Source organism: Lissotriton vulgaris, chromosome 4_1 (assembly GCF_964263255.1).
Source record: "Lissotriton vulgaris chromosome 4_1, aLisVul1.2, whole genome shotgun sequence".
Classification (NCBI taxonomy): domain Eukaryota; kingdom Metazoa; phylum Chordata; class Amphibia; order Caudata; family Salamandridae; genus Lissotriton; species Lissotriton vulgaris.
Genome location: NC_141691.1, coordinates 667,189,983 through 667,211,680, shown reverse-complemented (window position 1 = coordinate 667,211,680; position 21,698 = coordinate 667,189,983). Strand labels below are relative to the sequence as shown.

The window sequence follows — 21,698 nt, the reverse complement described above, 5'->3', positions numbered from 1 at the left end:
AGAAAAGAGCACAGGAAGAAAAATGATAACGAAAAATTGAGGTATGGGTGTAATGTGTAGCAGAATCTTAAACTATTGATTGCAGTTTTCGAATTGCACACACTTAATGTACAATTTTCAAGACTAGTGACTGGAGATATTTTGCCTTTTAGACATTATTTCAGACAACACTAATGGCACATGAATTAAAAAGGTGATGTCAATTGGAAGAGATGTGTGTATTGAGAAGCACAGTGGTGCAGCAGGAAATAGATCATACTGTGCAATTGACTCAGAAACGGTGTGCATTGTTGAATACATGAAAATGGTTGTGTTGCCTAATCATCAGCTAGAAAATTTGACTATTTCACCATTGCAAGATGTCATTTGGACAAGGTGACACCATTATTGATAATATATACTGTTGTGTAACTGGAAGGTAACACAAAAAAGGTGGGCTAAAATCTGCTCAGAAATGTTTCAGATTTGCGTGAGTGAATTGAGTCGGGCCCCCAATCCTCCACAAATTAGTATGCAGAAAAATGAACTCTGCCTTATATCCTTGAACAGAAAATTTTACAATTGTTCTAACAAAGTAACTGGCCTCAATGACTGAAGAAAAGATAAATGAAAATCAAAATGGTATAAGGAGCAAGAGAGAAAAAGTAGATTGATACATTACTTTGCCCAGCATTAAAGGCTGTTGAAGTAATGCTTCATTGAAAGCTTGAAGAGTTGCATAAATAACTACAGAAACATAAAACACTAGAGGGGAGCAATACTGATATTCTTCAAAAGAACTCAACATTTAACCCTCATTATAAGACCATGAAATTAGCAACAGCTCCTGCACAATTCAATCATACTTTCTTCAGGATTGGCCTGGTTGATTTTGTCTGGCTATTGTCATACTTTATCTGAAACACATCATTTCTTTAGTCTTTTGGGGTAAACCAAGAACAGGTGGCAATAATTCTGAAGAATAGCTGAAAAAATCCAATGATTGTGTTCCAGAAAAATGATCATCAATCCAGATTTAACAGACATTTTCAAATTTGATTAAAGAATGAAAAACTTAAGTCCTTTTAAAATGAATACTGTTTAACAAGTGGGTTGATTTGGATGTACTGTTCAAGTTTCCTATGTCACTGGAGTTAAATTAACTTGAACATTTGTACTGTATTAAATAAAATTTGTAGTGCCACTGTGACAAAAAAGTATGATTGAATAGCAATAACGTACTTGTGTTTGCAAACATCAGTAGAGGGCAAGAAAGATTCTCGCTGCATAGAGATCTAAAGGTTGCCAGATCAAGCATATATACATTGTACTTTACAAAACACTTTATATAATATACACTACTGCATGTTACAGAACACAAAGTCCTACATTATTGCACAGTTAAAGTATTTGGAACAGTGCACACCTAGTTGTTTTTCTAAAATGCCCGCTGTCCAAGAAGATTGTCATAATGAGGGTGAAATGACTGAGAAACACCACCTAAGGTAATGCCTTTTTACATGGTGTTCCTTTATACACAAATTAAACATTACTCATATATAAGGCCCCACTAGATTAGTGATGTAGCTCCCTATTTATGCACATGGAAAGAGGGCCCAATTCACTAAAGGTGATAGTGCAATGGCTAAAAAGCTCTACTTGTTATCAAATAGTCAACCTTAGTGAATGGGGTCCCCAAAGAGACTTTCCGATTTCTCAAAAAAAACGATTTTCGAACATCACAGAAAAATAAATAGTTAATAATCATATATATGAATATTAAATAAAATGAAACCCATCATCTTCTACTTAGGTTTTGAAAAATGATAGTTCTATCTAAAGTAGCAAAGTGCCCTTTAGAAATGGAACTGTAGACACAGTTTACTTGTGACTTGATAGATTGGGCAAGATAATGCTTTTGTTGTTGCATATGAAATGCAGATTTTTAAATACACACACAGAATGAAAACACCCCCCTATGACAGTTGTGTCCTGTATGGTAGTATTATTCTCAATTAGCATTATTTTATGCACTAATGGAATTGCAATCAAAATACTGCATTATTGCTGAAGAGTCATTTATTTAGGAGTAGATAAAACTAAGCTGTTATGGGCCTAACATGTGTACATAAGATATAAGATATTAGGCATAAAAATATCAAAAGAAGATTCTTCAAGGTTAGCAAAAGGAAATGGATCCCATCCCATTGAATAATGTGCCCACTTTCCTACCACATTAATGCATCCTAGAATGGCTTGGGGTCAAAAGTTCAACACATGCACACTGACGTGCTACATCTTCCTATGAAGATGTGTCTTGCCACAGAATCAGTGCTTCCAACACTACTCCAGGCAATCTGTCACTCTGGTAACAGAGCAACATCAATCAACTTTTCAGTGGTTGTGATTTTGGAGATGAGGGTGTACATGGGTGGTGCGAAAGAAGGTCTCTTTGTGTCTGTACACCTAGGGATTACTCTGGAGAAAGGTTACCATATGACTCCATATCAATAGAAGCACTGTCTTCCAGCCCCTAGTACTTGCTCAACAACTCACTGCATTCTCAGAGGAGAGGACCTTGTACATCTCAACACTCCAAACATTATAGACCACAATTTTAGATGGAAAATGGGGAGCCCCCGTAGCATAGAAACATCGGAAGGATTACTCTGTGGCCTACTCCGGGTAGGTCTTACGCTACACTTTAGGGGCAAAGGTGGCAAGGGTGTCCTTTGAGACTTTTACAAGGGTTGTTAAAAGCAGTTTCGTAAAGAAATACATGCACCAGGTCTCAGTTTTCTTGTGGCTGTGGTGCAACCTGAGCCATCATATTGATAGCATAGTTTGCACCTCACAACATACGTTTTGCTTAGCTGATAGGTCCCCATTTGCCGAAATTGCCTTAACTGGCCGGTATGACCTTGTCTCTTTTTGAAAAGCTAAAAGTAAGCTTTATTCACTATTGACCTATACTTAACATTAGTTATACCTAGACAGAGAAGTGACTTTAATTCTTTCCCGTAATAGGTCCATTAAAAGTTATTTTAATCAAACGGACGTCTCCGTCTAAAATTCTTGACACTAAGGTATGTCCTTCGCAAATTGCTTTAGCGGCAAGTGTAGGCTAACATTCTTCTCACGGGTGTTCTATTCTTCTGATTCTCGGTAAATAAGGTGTCATTCTCCTTCCTTCTTAATCACGTTGAAGTATTTTCTTCTTTCTCGGAATGCATGAGTAATTTTGATATGAGTATTCTTTGGATTCATTTAGGTTGTTTGAACATGCTCTAATCTTGCTTTAGAGCTTATATAAAAAATCATGAAAGGTATAACTATTGTGTTTAACATATGTCATTTTGTTTCCCCCCCCCGCCTTTTTTTCATTCCCTTGATGTGTATTTCCATTGTAAATGTATGGTGTATGTATTTGCATGTTGTTTTAAATTGTTGGGCTTTCAATAATTACCTAAGGCACAAAATTACATGTCCTGATGATGATCCCATACTAACAGGGATCGAAACGTCGTTGACACTTTACACTTGATGATTGTTTGCTATTATATTGAATAGATCACGCAAAGTGTATTTTTCCATCGTCTGTTTAAATCTAAAAGCACTTACAGACTGCCCTGTTTCTTTTGTTTGCCTTACTTGTATGATTTTTGTGATAGTTGGACACAGGCTGTGTCCCGCTTGGCTATTGTTATCTTATCTCTCTTTTGTAACATACAAATATTTATACTATTAAAGTGTGTCCGGCCGGACAGTTTAAAGTATAGATTTCAATTTTGCTCTATATTTATTTTGATTGTTATTTTGTTGCTAATGTTTGGGGCCACTGTCTTTTGAAACATTATATTCCCAAAGGTCCCAGACCTATTGCTACTTTTGGGTTCCCTTGTTCCTTGTAATAATAGCTGATAGTGTCAAGCACTGTGCCCAGGACCTGTTGTCTTTTCCTGAAGAAAGATTGATTCTGCAAATAAGTACAATAAAAATTCTGCTTAGCATCAAAGTTTAACAAAACTGTGTTGGTATCATTTTATTGGAGGAAGAATTAAGCTTTTGACTCTGAGAGAAATAGAAACTGCCTTTGCAGGACTTCCCATGCCTAGAAACCTTATCGACTATCAATCATGAATTAGTCTGTTATTATCAGGCGGCATGGAACCAAAAAGAAGTGGCACCTAGGACTAGCAATAGGAATAAACAACTCCACTCACGTTACAGACTTGTTATTGGAGGGGTGTTAGAGGGCAGAAGTGGTCAAGATAATAGCGAAGAGATGCCAGACACATTTAGGCCCTCATTTCGAGTTTCCTCTTAATTCAGATGGGGTCGGTAGCAGTAGTTACTGGCCCACTGGCCCTAGCGGAATTATACATTTTAACTTTCATATAAAGTTTTCAGCTGCTGAAAACATGAAATCTTGTGAATGTCAAGGGAAAATTGAGGAATACTTGGGGAACCAGACCCAGAATTACCAATCCCTTTGGCAATTCCTCATTTCTTAGTGAACTGTCAAGGTCCAAATCATAATGGACCGGATTTTCCCCACCACCTGAGTTATTGGCCCGTCTGTATCAGTAACTCATGGCGGGGGAGGGGATCTGGTCTATTTTCTGGGCCACTGATAATAAGGCTTCGAATATTGTGAACTTATGTGTCACCTCTCCACAGTCCTTCATTCCCACACTGACCCTAATTGGTGAGGATCAGGCAGTGTTGTGGGTGAAAAGGACTTAAAAGCAAAACACAGAGTACAGGATATCTTTCTGTCCAGTAGTGGATATCACCTTTCTTCTACCCTCATTGTTGATAGTGACTACAGGCAGATAAGGCTGACTACTCATTTAGTGACACTTCACAATGGACTCCTGGGTGCAAAATAAACCTCCACCAACATGCTATCCGAATTTCTGAAGGCTAATGTGATGGAGATAGCTTGGTATGCAGGGTTAAAATTGTGTTAGGATTAATTATGATAAATACAAGAGTTGATATATATTTCCATAAAAGAAATGGCTTAATTTGTTATGCTAATTGATCAGCAGATTTGCCTGGGTTAATTGTATCAAGGCAAAGCGCAAATGACCTAAATGATTGATGATAATGAATGGTCCTAATGCTACATGATCAATGGCTATATTTACAAGCAGAATCAATGCTGCACAGAAGTGGTGATGGCCATGTTAAGGGGGCACACATACTGCCAACAAGTATATAAGGAATGTTCTCATTCTGTGTGGTGTCCATCGTAGAAGAACCAAAACCCCTGGGGCCCACTTCCTAATGGACTACACCCTCTTTATAACGCCGCCCTTGGGAGTCGAGCATTTTGAGAGCTGGAGCAAGGTATTGCTATTTAGAGGGAGAGCACATTCTGAGCATAGTTTATTTTAGACATAACCTACTTTCAGCTTCATGACAGAAAAAGTGCTGGAAGTTTTCCATAGAGAGCCTTATAAAGAGGGTGTAGGATAACTGCACAGAAGATACAAACAGCAGTTTGCCATACAAAGATCAGCCTAGAAGTTAATTTATAGGTATTGTAACACATCGTAAAGTGCACAAACAAGTGTTTTTTCGTATAACACAAGCCGCTGCTAGACAGAGTGCCAAAACATGACCAGCCCAGTCAATGGCACATACTATTAGAAAGGGATATTAAAGAAAAAAGTAACATTTCACTTTTTCCAGAAATGATCATTGATAGGACACAAGAATCGCCATTAAATGCAATGGATTCATGAGTGGGTGTATGAGACGCTGTTTGTAGGGGCGGGAGGGGGTGAATTTGTTTTTTTGCTTAAACAATGCAAATTTATATCTAAATTGCAATGTATTATTAAAATGCATGTCACCATAACATAATCTATTGGCAACTTAGCGTTTGAGGTCATCCATTATATAGTAAGGATATACAATCTAGATGTGGCGATTCAATGATCTTGGCTACTAAAAGATGAAATACAAAAAAGTCTACTCTAAATATTGTTTTCATGCTAATGTGAAAAATTGCTAAAAACAAGGCCCTCCTTCATTGTCCTCAAAAATCAGTCGGGCTGAATGTAACACTTGGGTGGCTCTCACAGAAGGGATCAGTTGAAGGCAACACTATGCTTTTGAATTCTTCCTGAAAATGTGCAGCCGTGCAGTTATCAGAAGCCACGTGAATTTTGCACAAATGTGGGCACATTAGTAAACCAGGCCCTGGAGGTTTTGTTTTACACCTTTTTCTTGTGCTCGCAGACCCTCCATTGAGTCACAACTGTTAAACCATGCAAAAACAAACAGGGCACAGAGATGGTTCAATTCTGGTCAAGGATATAAGGGTTAGATCCACGTAATTGACAGATGAGTGAGAAAACCTACTGGAAGCATGATCAACCCATGGCCGCCACCACAGCTTTTTTTTGCCCTTGGCTTTCTCTTTCTCTGCTTCTCCTAAAACAAAATATGGTCAAACATTAATTTTTCAAAATCAGAAATACTTTTTTAAAACCTCATTTCAAGATTTAAATCAAAGAGACTAAAGCGGAACGGAAATCAATGTGATACACTCAGTGGGAAATATATATGGTGGTAAAAATAACAGCCATAATGTATGGCATCTTAAACACCTCTGTTTCACATATGTACAACCCCCTACACTTGCCCACATTGGTTATTCCTTGCTGTGTCATCCACCAACCATAGACAGATATTAGGTATTGATCGATAGAGGGATGGATTGGGCATGATGGAGCACAGGCCCAGTTATGACTCTCATACAACATCAACTGTACATGCACTCCTGTGAGCCAACCATTATCCTACCTGGATACTTTGATGCATCTAGCTAACCACGCATTTGAACTATTAGTTCAAAGGTCACTGCAACACTAGATGTTCCCAACTTAACACATTAAGGTGATTGCTGGATATTTCTTCTTAAAAGGAGGCACAGTATTGTCTCACAGGTTATTCATTAGATTAGATATCGGGTTCCTCCCATCCATAGCAGGTTCTTTTTAAAAACACAAAATTTTAGCATCTTTTCAGATTCTAATAGGGCTAAGAGAAGAGTGGGCAGTGCTGCATGGATCAAATGGATGACACCACCCAAAGAGGAGTTCAGAAGCTTTGTTGCGTTTTTGACAAGTGGACGTCATTAGGAGCTTAAACAGAAATGAATGCTAATGTAGATCAGAAAGCAGAAAGTGAAGTCAACGTATACTAAAGTGAAAAAGTGTGGTTATTACAAAGGATTGGATGTTACTGCTAGATTGTAAGCTCCTAGAGATTTTAATTTGTATGTAAGATCATTAAACGTGGTGAAGGGAATTTAATTGGTCCGAGAGACATCATAGGCTAACTGCAAACCAAGGTGATAAACTTGACTGAAGCTTGACCGAATATCTTGTCAACAGTTTCATCTAAAGGTTCGTCCTTATGTGACGAAAAAAAGTAGTCACGCTTCGGTTCAACTATATTTAGAGCAAGCAGTTGGGAATATAAAAATGGATTAATTTATAGCAGTGGGGAAAATGAGAAGTGCATAGGAAGTCGCTAATTATGGTATGGCCGGGATACCCGTCACCCCCTCCCAACACAATCCCCAAGGATGGGAAGACGGACACAGTTCTTGACTTTTGGAAGGCGGGAGGGAGTTACCCTCCCGGCCGTATTTATTAAAATATGAAACAAAATCAAAACATTAAAATAACAGTTTCATATCATGTACAATTTCATTTTCACATTACGAAGTTTATTGGCTAACCTTAACACAGCTCTAATACAAAGGTTCTCCTAGCCGATTCTAAACATCCTGCAAATGCATATACTCAAAATTAAATTGTACATCCTAACATTACGGGCCAACGGCAAGGTCGTAACCGGTGTCAGATCCCTAATACCAGAACTCCCCCCCTTACTTGTAAGGGGCGGGCGCACAGAGGACTGTACCTCTGTGCCAACTTCCAATTTCCCTTGTCTTAATGGGGGCCCCATATTTACTCGACGCCATCTTAGTGGTCGTCCGAGGACTCGTGTGAGGTGTCTAGAAGGTAGCGTAGACCCCCCTCCCACCCCACACTGCTTACCACATCCGCCGTCGCGGATGTCCTGGCCCCGGGAAATTCCCAGGAGGGGCCCGTAGCCCCTCCTCCCCAGGGAGGGGCCTATGACCGCCTTCCCTTTCGGCGGCCCCATCCTTAGAGGGGTACCGCCTCCCCGTGTGAGGGGCCAATGGCCACCTCCCCCCGGGCGCTCCCATCCATAATGGGTGGCGCCCCACCTCTAGGGATCTTCCAATTACTGCTCACCGATCATGACCTTACCGCCCGACCAAAATAAATACGACATTTTGAACCTAATGAGGACGGAATAAACGGTTAGAATGGATATTACACAATAACCTTTATTTACACAAGTAACTCATCATTCAACTAGGCTGTGATACTTCGCCTAAGAACATGCTAAATAGCAACCATTTATTATCCTCAAAAAAAAGACAATCCAGACTTTATTAAAACAACCTGTAAAAGAGATAATATCACCGTTAATCGACTTTATTGCAGTACTAATCGTTGCCATAAGGGGTTGGTGGGTGGGTCAAAATTGGCTCCTTGTTCCGTCTCGGGCTCACGTGCAACGAGGAGGTGCAGCTTCCAAGCACAGGAACAAGAGGATGCTTCCTTAGATTGTTGCTCTTTTATTCTTCCTCGGGAGGGCGTGTCCCCTCCTCCGATCCGCCTACGGGGCGTGGCCAACGGTGTAGGTGTCTAGGACAACCCCTCTTGGGCGGGAAAAAGGCGCGCCCCGGCTACGCCGCTTCGGGCATACCAGCCGGGACACGCCCCCCGCCCAAAATGGTTTCCGGGGGGGGTCAGGGCACCCTACCATACGTTCGGGGGGACCGAGTGGTCGCCCCTTTCCATATGGCCGGGATACCCGTCACCCCCTCCCAACACAATCCCCAAGGATGGGAAGACGGACACAGTTCTTGACTTTTGGAAGGCGGGAGGGAGTTACCCTCCCGGCCGTATTTATTAAAATATGAAACAAAATCAAAACATTAAAATAACAGTTTCATATCATGTACAATTTCATTTTCACATTACGATGTTTATTGGCTAACCTTAACACAGCTCTAATACAAAGGTTCTCCTAGCCGATTCTAAACATCCTGCAAATGCATATACTCAAAATTAAATTGTACATCCTAACATTACGGGCCAACGGCAAGGTCGTAACCGGTGTCAGATCCCTAATACCAGAACTCCCCCCCTTACTTGTAAGGGGCGGGCGCACAGAGGACTGTACCTCTGTGCCAACTTCCAATTTCCCTTGTCTTAACGGGTCCCCATATTTACTCGAAGCCATCTTAGTGGTCGTCCGAGGACTCGTGTGAGGTGTCTAGAAGGTAGCGTAGACCCCCCTCCCACCCCACACTGCTTACCACATCCGCCGTTGCGGATGTCCTGGCCCCGGGAAATTCCCAGGAGGGGCCCGTAGCCCCTCCTCCCCAGGGAGGGGCCTATGACCGCCTTCCCTTTCGGCGGCCCCATCCTTAGAGGGGTACCGCCTCCCCGTGTGAGGGGCCAATGGCCGCCTCCCCCCGGGCGCTCCCATCCATAATGGGTGGCGCCCCACCTCTAGGGATCTTCCAATTACTGCTCACCGATCATGACCTTACCGCCACAGGTCGGATAGTTGACCGGCTATCCGGACCCCCCACAAACTCCTACTAAAGGTCATGGCTACACAAACTCTTTAACCAAGCTATGAAGTCTCCTATGAGTAAGACATTCCCCTCCCGAGACAAATGGACCCCATCTTCAAGATACATTTGGTCCCCCCGAATACATCCATGTGGAATACAATGCAACTGGCCTGAACGAAACAACCTACTAAGTTTGTTCTTAACTTTCTTTACCGACTGATTCAAAGCTGACACAGAGAGGGCCCCCCGCCACACCCTTCTAGGAATCATGTGTGACCATGCAATCGTGCACCCCGGAACCCTTCTTGCCAACCAACTCACTGTGGATAAAATTAACTTGAGAAGTACTCGTCGACCAATGGTTACCAAATCATTGCCCCCAAGATGTACTATGATTACAGACGGCGGTGACCTTGTCCGCCCTAGCAGTCCCTCCATAAAAGTTTGAAACTGGTCAATACAGAGTCCGCCCCTTCCGTGGAAGGTCACCCTGCACCCGTATTCCCCAGCCACGTGAATCATGTCACCTGCTTTGAATACGTCCGCGGCTCGCCTCACGTATGAGTGGCCAACGACCCACACCACTCTTCCCTCAGCCGGTGATCTTTGACCGCTGGTCCCCAGGTGTCGGGTCAACTGCACAGTCCGCCCCGCAAAGCCTGCTCGCGAAACTGTAAGCCAAACAGAAAACAAGAAGCGTGAGTGCATGACATTAGCTTCACAACATGTGCAACCGCACATACTTTTATAACAATTCGAGGACCAACGCCCCAACTGTTTCACCTTTTCAACACTCAGACCCCTGGCTGTAGCCTCTGTAGCAGCCCCTATCCGGAAGGAATGGGTCCCAAAATCGCTCGGGTTCAAGCCCGTTGCTGCGATTGCCATTGTTAACACCCGCTGGAACTGAAACCTAGTCAGTGGGGTGGCGTCGGTGTGCCTCAGCAAGCTTCCCACCCATGATGCCGCCCTCTGCGCTAAATACTCCTCCACGCATTTTACCGAGCACATGGGAGACCCTGGAATCCGCTGGACTACCACACAGTCCCCGATCGCTCCCTGATCGGTCTTGGACCTGGCTATTGAGACTACCATCGTCTCCCTCTTAATTTGAATGTGTTCTCGACACAGACCTCCCCCGTATCCTGCTTATTCCTCGCTACCAGTTCGCTCACCCGCATAGCCCCATGGAATGCTAATGCAAAAGCGGCCCGGAACAGCACTGTCTCTGATTGAGATGAACATGTCGCAGGGAGTACGGACATTAACAGGGACAACCTTTCTAGACCTATCGGGTGCCTCTCATCCACCCTGCGACCCTCAAGGCATTGCCACCCACGCAGAGCCTTCTTTACGAGAAAGGACGATGTGGGGTCCTGAATGCCATGAGCCTGAGCCATGAAGGCAATGGTGGCCCTGTGCCTATTGGCTGTTGCCAGTGATCGGCCTGCCTGATGTAGTGATACCAGAAATCTCAGGACATACTCCTCCTGCCCCCAATGCTCCCCCCTAGCTGAACCCAAAAATTCCCAATAGGAACGGAACGCCCCTTCATATGCCTTCCTTGTCCTGGGTGCTAGACTCTCTCCCACAAGGTTTTGTAATCCGGGGCACCGAGAGACCAGAGAGCTTCGGGAAATGGTGCCGCCACCAAGTCCGCTGAGGGCAGAAAACCCCGGAAGGCCTGCATGTTGGAACGAGAGAGCGCATCAGCCGCCTGGTTCAGTACCCCAGGCACGTGTTTTTGCCCTAAAGTGGACGTTTAGTCTCATACATAGCAGGACAATTTCTTTCAGCAATCACAAAATCCATTTGCAGCGTGCTGCCTGATTATTGATACATTCAACAACGGTCATATTATCAGACCAGAACACCACAATGCGATCACGAAACCCCTCTGGCCATGTTTTCAAGGCCACCAGAATGGGGAACAGCTCGAGAAACCCAATGTTACCTGTGAGCCCACCATCGTGCCACCACGCCGGCCATGTTCGTGCCGACCATTGATTACCAAAGATGGCGCCAAAGCCCACACTCCCTGCCGAGTCGGTCCACAACCCCAGCTCCTCGGAGGAAGCTGGTGGTTTGTTCCACACGACGCGACCGTTGAAATCCGCCAGAAATGCCAGCCATATGCACATATCCTGGCGAACCTCTGCTGACAGTCGTGTGCGGTGGTGCCCTTCCTTGAGGCCAACCATGGCTTGTGCGATAGAGCGGGAAAAGGGGCGTGCCATCGGTATCACTCTAAGGGCAAAGTTAAGCTGACCCACAGCTTGTTGCAACTGGTGGAGAGTTACTTTTTTCTCGCCGAGGCACATTTCAAGTGAGGCTTTAAATTTCATTACCTTCTCCATGGGCAAACGGAAGCACCCCTCTACAGAATCGAGCTCAATTCCCAGAAACTCGAGTGAAGTAGATGGCCCTACCGTCTTGCCTGGTGCCAGTGGCACGCCAAAACATTTCATGAGATTACAGAATTCCCTCAAAGCCTGTGCACATTCCGTGTCCCCAGCTGCCCCCAGAAACAGAAAGTCATCAAGGTAATGCATAACCTGCGTAAAGCCCGTGGCTCTGGTGAACGCCCATTGCAAAAAAGTACTGAACTTCTCAAAATACGCACAAGAGATGGAGCAACCCATCGGCATACATTTATCCATGTAGTAGCGTCCTTGAAACACAAAACCTAAAAGACGCTGATCGTGTGGGTGTACCGGGAGCAACCGGAACGCTGACTCGATATCTGATTTAGCCATCAGCGCTCCGGGCCCCAGGTGATTCAACATGGCGACGGCCTCATCAAAGGATGCATACCGCACCGAACAAACTCCCGGGTCAATCACATCGTTCACCGAAAGACCCCTAGGAGCGGACAAATTATGGATTAACCTGAACTCACCCGGGTCCTTCTTGGGGACCACTCCCAACGGTGAACAAACAAAGTTAACCACCGGCGGGTTTTCATATGGACCCGTAACCCGACCTCGGGCCACCTCCTTTGAAATCTTTGCCTGTACCACCGCCGTATTTTGTTGAACCGATAGTTGGTTCTTACACTGTGCTTCCCCCCGAAAATCCCCCGCCGGGATGCGGAAACCATATGAAAAACCGTCTCGCAACACCCCGGCAGAGACATGATCAGGATATTCGTTCAGCCAAGGGATCATTGCCATGATATCAACGGGAGTAGGTAACGGTGCCCCTCGGTCGATGTTAGACCTGTTTGGCCCCCCCTCTACCTCCTGTATCACCATTCTTGGCTCTGCACGAACTCTCGGGGTGTGAAGACTGTCCGCACCCTGCACACTCATGCCTGAACTTGCATGTCCCTTGTGGCCTAGTTCACTTGCCCCTGTTAAAGCTCCAACAGACCCCTTTTCTACTCGAGTTCCCGTTATTCTTTGTGTGCTGATCGCTGTTGGCGCCCGCCCGAAAGGGCGCCACCACATAATGGCGGGAAGGCTCCGCCCCATTCCCGCCGAAAGATGACGACTTCGTCGTGTTCGGCATAACCTGCTTCTGCCAAGAAATGAAGTCGAAACAATCCCACGTCAGGGATGAGTCGTGCTCCTTGGCCTTACGAAATTTGTTATCATAACCCATCCATTGATTGCCTTCATACGTTTCATAAAATTCCATTATACGTGTCTGGTAACAAGCTAATCCCGACAATACTTCAGGCCTACGTTCCCCCATGATTGCAGTGAACATTCCAAACGCTCTGGCCCAATTAGCGATCGTTTCATCTACTCTGAAACCCGCCATTTTTGCACGCCATACACTCGGATGCAACAACTCCTTCTGATTTCTAACGTGCTCTATCTCATAGTGATCGGTCAACAGCGAAAACATGTTCACATATTTATCCGCCCAAATCCTTTCTTTCACATCCATCGGGATATGTTGGACCACCTTTTCCCTCCTTGAGGGTAACGATCCCTCCCCCGCCATTGGCAACGGCTGCTTACCCGAACCAGTAGCTGGATTTGTTGTTGCTGCTGTTCCAACGCTCGACGCCGGTTGTTCCGAGGGATTCTGCGGGGAACCAAGAGGACAAGGTGCCTTCGCAGCATCTCTCGACTGCCGCAACTGCTTCATTATTGATCTGGCCTCCTCGGCCGTGTCTCCCGGTGCCACAGCACCCTCGTTGCTCTTGCCTAACCACGCCGCCAACTGGGCGGCCAGTTCGGGAGGCATATCCCCCTCGTTCACGGGTGTAACCACCACAGGGATCGGCTGTCCCGCGTTCGGGATCGGAACTGGGGCCTCAACTGGACTGACCTGGCTCGCCGGAGGTGACTCGGGCACCGGGGCCTCCCCCCCTGCCGCCCTATTCCTGGCCCTTTTACCTCTCCCGGCAGGGACTACTCCCGGCAATGCTGGCCCAATGACTTTCTTCGGTCTACCCGTACCATTCATTGCCGCCATCTGCTTCTTCATGTTTGCCATGTCTTTCACCAGCATGCGAAGCATTTGTTCGGTCCCGACCTTCTTTCCGACCTTCTTGCCAGGCATCGTTCACAGCTATTCGATTCGAGGTCCTGGATCCAAAGCTTCGGAATCACTGAAATGAGAAACACAAAAATTACAAGTTCTCAAAATTGGCTCCTTGTTCCGTCTCGGGCTCACGTGCAATGAGGAGGTGCAGCTTCCAAGCACAGGAACAAGAGGATGCTTCCTTAGATTGTTGCTTTTTATTCCTTCTCGGGAGGGCGTGTACCCTCCTCCGATCTGCCTACGGGGCGTGGCCAACGGTGTAGGTGTCTAGGACAACCCCTCTTGGGCGGGAAAAAGGCGCGCCCCGGCTACGCCGCTTCGGGCATACCAGCCGGGACACGCCCCCCGCCCAAAAAGGTTTTCTCGGGGGGGTCAGGGCACCCTACCATACGTTCGGGGGGACCGAGTGGTCGCCCCTTTCCATTCTGTGTGCCTGTGAGTGGATCTTGGTCCTGCAGAGAGTGAGGGGGCTAACAGGGAGGTAATAGGAATCAAATGCAGTAGGAAAACTGCACATAAGGGAACACAAAAGGCACAAGCCATACCTTGATGTTGAATGAACATCTACATATTTGCCACTGGGAACACTTGGAGGTGGGCATTTTATGAGAAAGAAGGGTTATGACACTGTGAAGGCCCCTGAGAAACATTTTACTTTGGGATTTCCAAACAAAGCTTTCACTATAGCTTACTCAATGTGAACTCCTCCTTCTAAGCAGTTAGTATCAATACTTTTGACCAGGGCCACAGGAAAACCACTTCATGGAAAATTTGGTTGGATTCTAACTTTATTGGAATATAACCTCCAATGTTATATTTTAAGCATGCGTCTGGAGAAGGTGGTTTCATTCCAGCTGAACTTGTGGAAAAAAAAAACTTTTCAGGATAATAATGTGCATTGTGAGGGTGTTCAGAAAGATATTAGAATTGTCCAAATGTATGCAAACCATGCCTGAATACATTAAGTGAAAAAACCAAAGGTTACAGGTACGTTATAATTAGGTTCAGATGTCACTCGTACAAAACCATTGACATTCAGCAGTTATAGATACCTGAGCTAACTATAACTTACGCCCAGCAATGCATTGCATAGGACCTCACACATTACATCACTCATGACGTGGTACAAATTAAATCCAAGACTAAACATAAGGTCCGAGTAACCTGTGGCTTTTTCAGTGAATTTCCAAGTTTGTTATTTTGCAATTCCCTAACTATAACGTTCCTGTGACGTTTGGTTTTCTAGTGAATTACTACAGTTTTTGTAAATGCTATTTCCTAACTATAACAAACCGTGTAACCTTTGGGGATTTTAGTGAATTTCAAAGATTTTTTTTTCTTTATTTCCTTAGTGTAACTAGGGGACGGTGGTGAACTCCGCTTGGAGCACAAAGTTCTGCAAAAACTCCACAACCGCTGTTTACCAGTGCTAACCGGTTTGCACCAGCACTCACCTCTAGTTTGACAGCATTGTGACTGGAGGTTGACGTTCTAGGTCCTTATCACAGCCCAACTGCTGTGGTCCCTCTACTATGTTTGATTATGACTGCTACTCTTTGATTGCTGTGTTTGTCCCCTCTCCTATTTGGTATTTCTCCTTGGGTACGACAAAAACACCCTAACATAGCCCCTCATGCTGATTGATGCAGCACAATCGTAAACGCTTACGAGGAAGCACTTGTGTGACATACAGCATGCATGACAGCAGAGACGGCTGATTCCAGGGCTCTTGGAATTTGCAAGGCCACAGGAAAATAAAGGAAACATGCACCAAGGATACATGGATAAGTGTCTCCTGTGGCGGGTGGAAGAAACCAGAGATGCACTTAAAATGTTGGAACAAGGGTTGAATAGCACTACCACACACCAGAACATTTAGAAGTCAGCGCAAATAGACAGGGACAGAGTTCCTGTGCTTTAATTTTCACTATTAAATGAATTACTACTTTTTACAAATATTTCTGTACTTACGATACTACCCTTTTATATTAAATCATGTGTTTATTTATTTAAAATTCTGCTGTAGAACAAAATTACAAGACGGTTATTGCAATTGTTCTTGACTTAAATGTTGAGATTGTCTGACAGCATCAAATGGGATGTGGAAGAAATAGAGACCAAAACATGTTGAAAGTAAAACTAAGTAACACGTGAGTAAAAGGGTATGATTTCTTAAGCGTGAGAGTGAGACAAGGCGTAGTATGAGTTGCCATCGTTCAAAAACACCACCTATGGGGAAAACGTGGACATTAGGTATATGGTCTCCGGAACGTCTTTTCTTCAACAGCATCTGAAGATGTAGACTGATTTTTTATTTAGATACTTGTGGCCTTTGTCTTTCTGAATCAAATGATTGCCAAGGGCATTAATATGCATGCCCTTCAGATAGTAAGGAAAGTCTGGCACCTTCAATTGTGCCAGATTAGGAGGATACAGGTGATGAAAAAATCAAAGAGAGCAAATACCAGACTTGCCAACCATTTAAATACAAATTGATTGCTGATTTAAAAGTTTTACTGGATCATGTATGTGCAATTCAGGGCCTTCACAGCTGGCCCAGATTCAGGACAAGGAACGTGGGGCACCACACAAAACTAGTCCTCAATGTAAAGTGCCAGGTGCAGGCCTGCAGAGCTTTGCTCAAGGGCAGCAAGCTAAGTCATAATCACAAGTGGTGAGCAGAAAACCTCAACTGTCACACACTAACACAGGGGCAGGCAAAGAGCAGATCCACACACTCGGCCCTGTCTTACCAACACACCACTGACTCTCCTGCACAGTCAACAAGTGTCTTTTTCAGTCCAGTGAAGACCACAGAGATTCCATTACCATGCCAACAACCCACAGAGAAGATCCCCTCCACCATCACTGATCCCTCGGCACTGACGCCACTTTAGGTTCCAGCTCGGGCTGTACTATCAGACGAGCCTTTCTGCACTGTGTCTTCTCTGCTGAACAAAGAAATTGGGAGGAGTCGGACCTCGAAAGAAGGCTTGGGAGAAATGTATTCCCTGCTGAACCCACAGCATCACAGCTGGAGAAGCAGCTTCTTCCCTGCACCGTGGCAAAACTCGAATTTGTCATTTACTGTACAACTGAGGGCGCGGAATGTGGCTTTTTAAAGTCATGTAGGATTGGGTGACAGCTTCTGCCACACATGGAACTCTGCTGAATTTCAATGAGTTTTAAGGTAACTCTGTGGAATTCCGTGGAATATAACTACACGAGTTCCACCCATCCCTAACTGTAACCTGTAACCTTTGAGAGTGGGTGTGTGAGTGGCTGTATGGGTTGGTGAGTTGCTGTATGGGTTTGTGAGTGGTTTTGTGGATGTGCGACTGGGTATGTGAGTGACTGTATGGGTCGTGATTGAGTGTGAGTGGGTGTTTGGGTCTGTGAGTTGATGAGAGAGTGGCAGAATGGGTGTGTGAGTGGGTGTGTGAGTGTCTGTATGGGTGTATCAGTATCTGTGTGAGTAACTGTGCCAAATTAGTACCTCACCTACCCCTTTATCAAACAAAAGTCCACAGCATTGCACAAAATGTCTACCCAACTGAAGTACTTTCTACTGGTTAATTAGTAAGTGCTACCTCATTAGGTAAATGTCTGTTCATATTCTAACCACATCTGCATAACCGAACAAGAGGAAATGTCTCCAGTGACCTTGTGTTAGTTTTGGCAAAGTGATAGTTTCTCATGCGTCTTCATTCAGAAATCTGTGATAACATGAATCCTCTTATAAAGAAAACAATGAGACTATAAAGAGCTAATTCTCCACTAAACACGGATACTTCCTCTTAAATATATGTAGCAAGTGCTTCTTTGTTTAGTGGAGATGTCCTTATATTCCTAGGCATCAAGAAAAAGTCACCAAAATTGACAGGAAACAAGCTGTCCATCATCCTGGTAAAAGTCGGGAAGACCTTTGCATACTAATAAGGTGGGCAGGGCCAAACAGGCAAAGATTCTAAGGGATTTACACATTTGCATACTGTTAGTAATGCAATGGGACAACCATGGACTCTACTTTCTTGGGCCAAGAATGAACCCATTCATTATGGGTACTACAGATTGCCTCTGCTACATCAACAATTCATCCACCTTTACAAATGATTTCCAATCCATTTTCACTGTGTAATTGCCGAGAAAATATACTTGCTTTGCCTTCACCAAGCCCAGGAAGTTAAGATCATTTGTCTTTTACAGAAATGGAGCTTCAACTCTGGCCCTGCTATGCTTATATTTTGTAAGTGCAACAACTTCTGTGAAATGAGCATCAGGGCAGGAACCAAACATAACCTTTCCATAGTTGTGCAGAAAAAGTCTACCCAACTGTTGTAGTTTCTACTGGTTAATTAGTAAGTGCTACCCAGCTGAGTAAATGTATGGTGCGTAGTCCACACTACAGCTGCATAATGGACCATGAGGAAATGTCTACAGCGACATTGTGTGCATTTCGGCAATGTTATTGTTCCCTGTCCGTCTTCATCCAGAAATCTGTGTTAACATGAATCTTCCAATAGAAAAGACAACAAGAGTACAAAGCGGTAAATCTCCACTAAATAAGGGTCCTCCATCTTAACTATATGAAGCAAGGGATTCTTTGTTTGGTGGAGAAGTCCTCAAATTCCTCAGCATCAAGAACGCGTCACCAAAATTGGTGGGAAGCATCCCGGGGGGCTTTTGGTAGGTTGTCCCTCATCCTGGCAAAAGGTGAGAAGACCTTTGCTTACTACAGAGGAAGACGGGGCAAGGCGAAACAGGTGGTTTTTGCACATTTACATACACCAGGCGAGGTCAAGAAAGAACTCACTCATCACAGTCACTAAAGATTGAGCTGCGATAGATCAATGATGCATTCACCTTCACCAAGAAGCCACTGTTGGAAGAGGAGAATTGATCCTAATGTAAACTATGAGTGGAAGCTGGCAAGGGAAGCAAGTGGAGGTATTATATCTCCAATTGTAGACTCCGGACGATGGTGCTATGAAGAATATTTGCAAGATGGCAGATTCACCAGTTAAGGGCCAGTGTTAATATTCAGTTCATGTGAAGTAGTTGAAATGATAATATATGATGAATAATATATGTCGAAGTGAAAAGAGGTACTGGACTTTGATTTGAAATACACTGCAGTCTTACCTAATCCATTAAATGTCTTCCCATGAATTTCTACAAGAGAGGTAAAGACATGCCTTGATAGTTACAATTTGCTTTTAAATAACACGTGATTTGAGTAGCTCCCAAAAACTTCTCACCTGTGATCAAGTCAATATACTGAAACTTATCAGCAGGGAGCAAACTACTACACATTTAGTCATCCGAATAAAGTGCCTGGTAATTCTGAAGTCTGGGTGCACACCACTTTCTTTCCTCTCTCTCTCTCTTTCTCTCTCTCTCTCTCTCTCTCTCTCTTTCTCTCTCTATCTACATATATATTTATTGTTGATTGAACAAGCTGCTATAAAGCTAAATGGGGAGCATTCAATATATGTTGGCAAAGGGCAGTGGTAGTGGCATTTATTGTCTCTTTAACACTAATGATGCATCTGACGTATGTAGTCTAAAGCCTGAAAGTACTAAAAGCACAGCCCTTGCATGTACTATGTAGGGGTTTTTAGGCACCTTGTTGTATACAACAATACTCTAACAACGATTTTTGTACTATTTGCAACAGGTGACAATTGTATCCAAAAGGCACGGATATCCTCAATAAGTACTATGATAGGAATGTCCTTTACAAGTACTACCATACAGCTGCTTCCTGGTCCCAAATAGCAATATGGATAAGCAAATTCATTACTAAAATGAGAAAAAATGAAAGAAGACTTTCAGACAACACAAATTGAATTTTAAAGAGCAAATTGGTGTCACAGTGTGAATCAGAGGCTCATAGGAAACTTGCTTCCTATTGAAAACACCTGCAGGTTCAGAGGCTAATTCGTTGCTGCTGCACTGAAGATCATAATTTGGTACTGGAAAATTGTAATGCGCTGTCAAGTGAATTTATACATTACTGGCCCACAACGGGGATGGCCAAGCAAAATGGTGGAATAAAGAATGACTCTGGGTGGTATGATAAGGAGTGTAGAGGTACCAAGTCAAAAGTCTTTGAAGCACACAGAGACCGGTATCATTCATTAGCCAACAATCAAATGTTTAAGAGCGAAAGGAGCAAATACAAAGCCTGCTAAAGAAGAAGAAATCAAACTTTCAGCTTCAAGTATGGAGCGACCTGTTCAAGGCAGTTTAAGACAAAAATAGCCAAGCTTTTTGGGGGAATATTGCCAGAGTGTTCAGAGATGGTCCAAATTGGCATGACTTTCAGATTTGCTCACAGGCTTGGATGGACCAATTGAAGGCAGTATTTAATGGCCAACCATAGACCAACTGGAGAATGAAACATTCTACGCCTGGAGGTAGAACGAGCAATCATAGAGCAAAAAGGCAACAAAGCATCCAGTCCTGACCATGTCTAGTGGACATGCTTTGCTCTAAGATCTGGTCAATGATCATGGCCAGGATCTTTAACGCAGCTTTGGGACAGAAATGCGTCCCTTTTTTGTGGCAAACTGCTATCATAGTTCCCTTCCACAAAAAAGGAACTAACGGCCACCTGCATCATTGCACCCGTTTGCGATTCCTAAATTGCGAAAATTAAGGAATCGCAATATAGAAATCGCAAACTGCAATGCATGAACAATTCGCATTTATATTTTGCAATTCGGTATTTTTCCTTAATTGCGATTCACAATTAGCGAATCGCAATTAAGGAAAACCCTTCCCATTGATTCCTATGGGCCAAAAGGCCCATAGGAATGAATGGGAAGGCATTCACATTTTGCGAATTTCAAATTGCGATTCGCAAAATTGAATGCAATTTCAAGGGTGCAGGGGGGGTCCAAAGAAAATGTAACTTTAAATGCAATTTACACACACACATGCCCTTGGGGCATGTGTGTGTGTAAATTAAAACTTTCAAAAATTCAATTTGTGCATATTTGAAAGTTTTCGGTAAATTAGCATGAAGTTCAACTTCATGCTAATTTACGACTTCCAAATTGCGAATTTGCAATTAAAAAATGATCATGCATTGCATTTAAAAAATCTGAAATTGCGATTTCTTAAATGCAATCGCAATTTTAGAAATCGCAACATGGTTGCAATTTTAAAAATTGCGAAATGCATGATGCATTCCAAATTAGTCAATTGCATTCGCAAACGGCCGAAAATTGCGATTCGCACCGTTTGCGAATGCAATTGACTTTGATGCAAGTGGGCATAAGCTGCTACCCAGTAATTACAGGCGTATTTTATTATTAGACACCACTGGGAAATTCTTTGGCCATGTTTCTTTAAATAGGTTGCAGGCCTGGGTTGAAAAAAAAATGCAGAGGCTGGATTTGTAAAGGCATCATTACCATCAATCAAGCCGTCAAACTATATATGGTGTGTACCAAATATGGAAAGGTGCTCAAATCGCCTCGATACCTATCATTAATAGATTTAAAATTGG

General features: G+C 43.8%; 1 protein-coding gene across 1 annotated transcript in view; it reads right to left on the bottom strand.

Annotated features, from left to right (window-relative positions):
* PIEZO2 (piezo type mechanosensitive ion channel component 2) overlaps positions 1 to 21,698 on the bottom strand; it is a 1,150,823-nt gene that overhangs the window by 236,719 nt on the left and 892,406 nt on the right. Inside the window, exon 31 of the mRNA XM_086964934.1 lies at positions 6,355 to 6,426. Within this exon, the coding sequence (XP_086821060.1) occupies positions 6,355 to 6,426 (72 nt within the window). The remainder of the gene's footprint in view (positions 1 to 6,354; positions 6,427 to 21,698) is intronic.